Below are 6,495 nucleotides of genomic sequence, written 5' to 3'. Positions count from 1 at the left end.
AAAAGCTAAGGTAACAGCTATAGAGGCTATCCAACAATGCCTTTCTTATGTCATTATTGCATCATAAGTCTTAATATATAAAATCACTTTAAAATACATTTAAACATCTGCCAAGAAAATGACTGCCCATATCCATCTGTACTTTAATAGCCAGCAGAGGTTGAAGGTTGATACAATGCCATTATATCAGCAGAGGTTAATTGTCGGCAATTTCAAATTCAAAATGCATGGGAATACGTAATTTGCAATTAATGCATGTCACTCACTCACTCCTGTCAATCATCTTCTTATATAAGGCTTTTCTTCTTATTTCCCTCCTCATATTTGATCACACTCCCATCTTCTCTGATTTTGGATTTTGAAATTTGAATTCATTCTGAATTCCGAATTAGAAGCATGTCAACATCATTTGAGAGTAAAAATCTTAGTTTTGTTAACGATTTGAATCCTGGGAAAGATATGTGGCACATAAAAGCGAGGATCGTCCGAAAATGGAATCAAGGTTATAAAATGGATCTCATTTTCATTGATGAAAAGGTAATTTATATTTGTGTTTTTCCGTTGTATCAGAGACTGTAGGTTTGTATGCTAAGAAATACTTTGTTTAAATGTTGTTCAGGGTGCTAAGATTCAAGGAGGCATTAAAATTTGATACCTGTTTTTGATGGACAACTTCAAGAAGATGTTGTTTTTATTCTGTCAAAATTTGGTGTGGGTGAAAATAAAGATTTATATAAAGTTGTAGCACATGACTGTAAAATCAACTTTTATCGATGCACAACTGTTACACCTATGAGATATTGGCAAGGTGTTGAGTATGGTTTCAACTTCAGAGCTTATCATTATATTCTTCAAGGAGAGGCAGTAAAATGTTTGAGTGTTGGTAGTGCATATTTTTGTAATCATGTCTTTTCTGTATAAAATTAGAATTTTTTACTTACTTTGCTGTATAATGTAATCATATAGATGCTGCTGGATCTGTGGTTTGGTGTGGAGATCTTGAATTCTTTGGCCGACCTCCAAAAGAAACTAAGAGGATGAATTTCGATATTCAAGACTTGGAGTAAGTGGTCGTTTACGTGTTCAGTCATGTACAAATCATTGTTTGTGATTAATGTGGAATGATGTAAATATATGAGATCAAGAATGTTGGTATTTAATGTGGAATCATCGTAATGATAATAAATGAGATCAATAGTGTTTGTATCTAAGGGTATACCAAGTGGGCGGTAAAGGGGGGTGGTAAACTCCTTTACCGCGCGGTAACACCGCCGCCAACCCCCTTTACCGCTCGGTGAAGTGTTTGGTTCGGAGAACCTTTACCGCTCGGGAAGTGTTTAGATTTTTTGACCGTTGAGCAATCCAATGGCTATATAGCCGTTTAACATAAAAAAAATAATTTTCACCTTTATAAACAAACTGCCATTTTTATAAACACAATCTTACAAACAAATAATTTTCACCTTTACATTCAAATCTTTTCAAACAAATGGAAGGCTCAAACTAAGGTGAAGGGAAGGCTCACACTCGCTAGAAAACGCGAGATCGCAAAAAAATATGGTTGGCCTTGTAATTTTTAGTTTTTTGTTGTTGCGTTGTTTTATTATTATTTTTATTAACTTAGACTTTAATTTAATGGGTTTTTTTATTTATAAAAGTTTGATGTTTTATTTGTTTTATCTTAACACATAAGTTAAAAAAATAAAAAATAAAAAAATAGTTTACCTATTCCAAGTGTCTAACAACCGCCAAACGTTTTTGAGAAATAGGTAAACAAAATAGGTAAAATGACGTGGCACTGTTTCATTGGGTGATTTGAGAGTTTACCTATTGAAAGTGTTTAACCACTCCCTATACCCTAATGTGGAATCATGATAATAAATGAGATCAACAATTTATTCTTCAAGTGAATATGGTAGTTAATTTGTGGCTCATTTACTACTTTAATAAATGGTCATAAATTTCCTTTGATTTTATGTTGTTATTCATTCAATTTAGTTTTGATTTTATAGATTGTAAAAAATGGTCATAAATTAGTATTTAGTTTATGGTCATGCGAATATTGTTTTCATGTAGGGGTACGGTGTGGCGTGGTACCGTGTGGAAATCATTATGCTCTGCAGTTTAACGAGTTCATCTCTAAAACCCCAGCTCATGAGCATGTGATGGTTGTTATACAGTATGGAAAGTGTAAGGAATGGAGAGGTAATTTGTGTTACTTTCTGCAAATCATAACTATACTCTTTATTTTTGGCAATATAATAACAGGTTGACTAAATATTTATATACTTTTGTATGTAGATCAATTTACAGTTCAAAGTAATAAGTTTGCAACACGACTATTTCTGAATGAAGAAATCCATGAAGTTAATCAGCTAAGGAGGAGGTAATTTGTCAACATAATTTGCACTGTATATATTTATGAAGTCAAATACTTTGTTTCATGTTATCTGTATACTAATTCTAATCATTTGTGGTATCACATAGTCTTATACTGAAACAAGGACAAGGGAGTGGTTCTACTTCTCAAAAATACTTTCGTCTCAGACTGTTTTTCCATTGCATAAAGAATTTGTAACAGATGGTGTGAAGAAACATGTTGATAAGATTAGTGAGATAGAAAAGGTTTCACTGCTTTTTATATAGTTTGGTTATTTGTTTGGTTTATCACCTACATGTTTGTCAAACTATAGATTACAAGATGATATATTATTTTTACAGGAAATGTCTTGTGTTGTTTATGAAAATTAAGATTGTGCAAGAAGAGTATGGTTGGTTTTATCCTGCCTGTCGTAAGTGTTTCAAGAAGGTCATAGCTAAAAGTGAATACTTACAGAATGTTGAAAATGTTTCGGATGATATTCTTCAAATGCCTGCGACTTCTTTGGTTTCTCCCAAATCTCGTAGTGAATGTACATCCATCACCACAAAGTAAGAAATGATGATTATTAACATTTTATTTATATAAATAACAGTTTAAGACTGATATTTTAATATAATTTGGGAGCTTATTTAGGCATTTATATATATTTCAGGTTCAAGGTGCAAGTCTGGGTGCAAGATGAGAGTGGTAGTGTTTCTCTTGTTACGTTTGATAGAGATGTCCAGAAGATTCTTGGATTAGCGGCGGGTGATATAAGAGAAAGGCAGGTGAAGGCGAATGATACTGAATCTTTCCCGCATGAGATATTTCGATTGGTTGATAAGAAGGTCACTTTTAAGATTGTTGTTTCAGAATTTAATCTTAAAAATGACTATCCTGTTTATACTGTCCAAAAAAACATGTGATGATCCAGTAAAATTGCTGAGTTGGTTGGTGGAGATGATAACGGTGATGAAAATGCTGATGAGGTAGTATATAAAATTACTTTTTCAATCTATTTATTTTTGTTTTGAGGTTCAAAAACTGGATTCTGCACTTCTTTTATATAATATCATATATTACGATCCTTCAGGTTACTCAAGAAGTAGCTGAAGTCAAAGATGTTAATCTTTCAGAATTCCCAGGTGTCTGCTGAACGAACTTCAAAGGTGAGTATTTATTTTTGAAAGTACGTTTACTATGTTTTTAGAGTTCATTATTTTATTAAATGAGATCAATAGTTGTTTTGCGATCTGTTGCAAGGATGTTGTCTCTGTTACGGCCGACTCTTCAGCCGTTGAAATCGAAAAGGATTTTGTTCCAAGTCCGAATGGAAAGCGAACAGTCCAAGATGTTGATGTTGTAAACGTTGGTGAGCTATCCTCTAATGTGAGAGGAACCCGGAAGAAGCTATCTAAGGTTAACAATTAGATGCTTATGAAAAAACATTTCATATGAGAGATAAGTAGAAACCACTTATTTTGAAGACTCCTTGTGGTTTTTATTTATGTCTATTTATTGTTGTTTTAACCTACTATGGTTAAAAGTTTGGTATGTAATGGCTACAATTCGAAACATCTAAACTGATGGATTTGGTATGTAATGTCTACAATTAAAAGTTTGACCTTTCTTTGTTATATATTATTATTATTATTGTTATTATAAATTATTGTTGATATTCATGTATTGCACAAGTAGTAGGGTTGTATATTATTGTTAGTGAATAAATGTAAATTTAATCAATTGGTTAGTGGGAAAACTGTTAGGGTCTGAGATACATTAACATCTGTTAGAGGCTAAGCACTGTTACAGACTCCTAACATCTGCTAGGGCCTAAGCACTGTTAGGATCTGAGTTACATTAGTATCTGTTGAACAGACTTTGCTTCAACAGACCTTATCATCTGTTGATCATCATCTGTTAAAGATCTTTTGTTAAAGATCCTCTGTCGAATTGCATCATTTGTTGATGCACGGAAGAACTTAGATTCATCATACATTTGGCATCATCAGCAGAGGTTCTCTTTGGCAGACCTTTGCTTCAACAGTCCTTTTGTTTTGGCAGAGTTTAGCGAAACAGATGTTGAGTCTATCCTTTTGGTAGGAGTAGATGTTCAAAAGACTGTTATTTGTAATTAGAGGTTGTAGAGTATTTTGTTAATTTTAAATCTTATATCTCTTTCTCTTGAGCGACCAGAAAACGTGATGCTACACATACCAACTACAAGATACCCATATAGTATTGTTTAGATGCAAAACATAAAAAGCTAAATCCACAAACTTTGGAAATATATAACTTTCACACACCACCACCACATAACTTCATCCTACATGCAGTTAATTTTGGAAGAGGAAAATTGTCCATTAAACATACGAACAAAAACATAAACCATTAAACCCTAAAAAGATGTTCAGAAACCATATCACCAAACTTCAACGTGTACTTTATCTCCTGGCACACTTTTTTCTTCCATCATCTCAAACCTCAACACTTTGCCCATAGACATCCCCGCTTCATCCATGATATGCTGCCAGTTCGAATACATTATTAGATGTAACGCTCCGCATTTTTTTCGAACTTCTTGTTTTAGCAAGTCATGTTGTACTTTCCATATTTAGACTCTTGTACTCTCATTGTAATCCACTGTTGCTTCATTTGTAATTCGAGACAATTGATCATAATGAAAACAAAGCTATTTTATTCATGTTTGTGTTAGACTTATGTGCAAATTTTCACGTTTGAACGATATATTATCCTAGACTCTCGATTCGTTATTACGCTCAATGCTCGTTAAACTAGTTGAAACTCGTAAAATAGTGAAACTCGAAAGCTTTGTGAAACGAATAATCGTTTAAAGAATAATTTTTATTCATTATAAATATGGTCACTTTTCAAATTGTTTGGATTAATTAAATTAATTAATTTTATTTAAAAGTTTAATAATCTAGTTAGTCTCGTTAGATTTTGAAGTTAGAAAATAACCTAGTTAGTAAACCAAGTTAAATTACTTAAGCAATTACTTAAATAAACTAATTGGTTAAAAGATTATATAACTTGGTTAGTTAGTTAAACCACAGGGACCGTTAGTGCAAATTCACAAAACTAAACTTCAGGGACTGATTTTGCAATTACTGAAACTGTTTAAAAAATCAAAACAATAAAAAGTGGATGCCAGGACTCGAACCCGGATCACCCCTCTTCACACACACGCGTGGGACCATCTAAGCTACAGGCTTTTTGGTAAACAAACTCAGCACTTAAAATATATATCCACTCGTTTAAAACAGCCTATCAGCACGACCAGACCCACTTTCAGCGTGTTTTAGCGCGAATATTGAGTTTGTTTTGATTTTAAACCTTGTTTTAACATTAATTACTCAACTACAACCTAACCCAAACCTTCTCCTATAAATACCACACTAATCCAAGTCCTAAACACTTTACAAACTCATCTAAATCTCTCTCAAATCATCCAAAAACGCAGCTGCAAATTGGTGTTCGAGCAGATTGTTGCATCTTCACAAAAGTGAGCATATCTCACTCGTTTCTTGTCCGTTTTTGCTCATTCTTTTTCCTATGTGCTTGGTTTGACCTTAACTTCGATTCCATGGGTTTTTCACAGTAAATAAGTCCCTGGAACTCTGGCAAAAAGGCTCCAAAGTCCACTGATTGTTTTTGTTTTCATGAAATCTTTGTTAAACTTAACCAAACTTGAGTTTTCTCATCTCAAACCTATGTCCTAATGCTCATAATCAAATGAATGGTTAGTTGGGCTTAAAAACAAGGTTGAGACACTTAAAATCAGAGGATTAAACCTCATAAACTTTCTGTTTTAGTTAGGGTTCTACCCACAAGAAGTGTTCAAGCTTGAAGCTTGGTAAAAGTGTGATGGTAAGACTAGCTTGGGCTATCTTTCATGAACATCCACTCACTTCTTGATGTTTTCTCATAAAATAGTTGTTCATTTCATTTCTTATGTAAGTTCAAGACCCACCTTGAATGTTTTTACATCAAGTGTAGTGGTGAACATTGGAGGTACCTAAATAGGAGCTTGTTCTTCCTACCTCATGTATGATTTCTATGATACTTTGAGGTGCCTAAATGAAGACCTTAGTCTTCTACCTCATGCTTGA

General features: G+C 33.4%; 1 protein-coding gene across 1 annotated transcript; it reads left to right on the top strand.

The window, feature by feature from the left end:
- The first annotated feature begins 2,732 nt into the window (after positions 1-2,732).
- Positions 2,733-3,345, top strand: LOC110918726. Its single transcript, XM_022163008.1, has 2 exons — positions 2,733-2,931; positions 3,036-3,345. The coding sequence occupies exons 1-2, from the start codon at positions 2,741-2,743 to the stop codon at positions 3,286-3,288; spliced, it is 444 nt and encodes a 147-aa protein (XP_022018700.1). The 5' UTR covers positions 2,733-2,740; the 3' UTR covers positions 3,289-3,345.
- Positions 3,346-6,495: the final 3,150 nt, after the last annotated feature.

The sequence above is a fragment of the Helianthus annuus genome, chromosome 16, assembly GCF_002127325.2.
Source record: "Helianthus annuus cultivar XRQ/B chromosome 16, HanXRQr2.0-SUNRISE, whole genome shotgun sequence".
Classification (NCBI taxonomy): domain Eukaryota; kingdom Viridiplantae; phylum Streptophyta; class Magnoliopsida; order Asterales; family Asteraceae; genus Helianthus; species Helianthus annuus.
The sequence above is the reverse complement of the archived record's forward strand: the minus strand, read 5'-3'. Positions and strand labels throughout refer to the sequence as shown.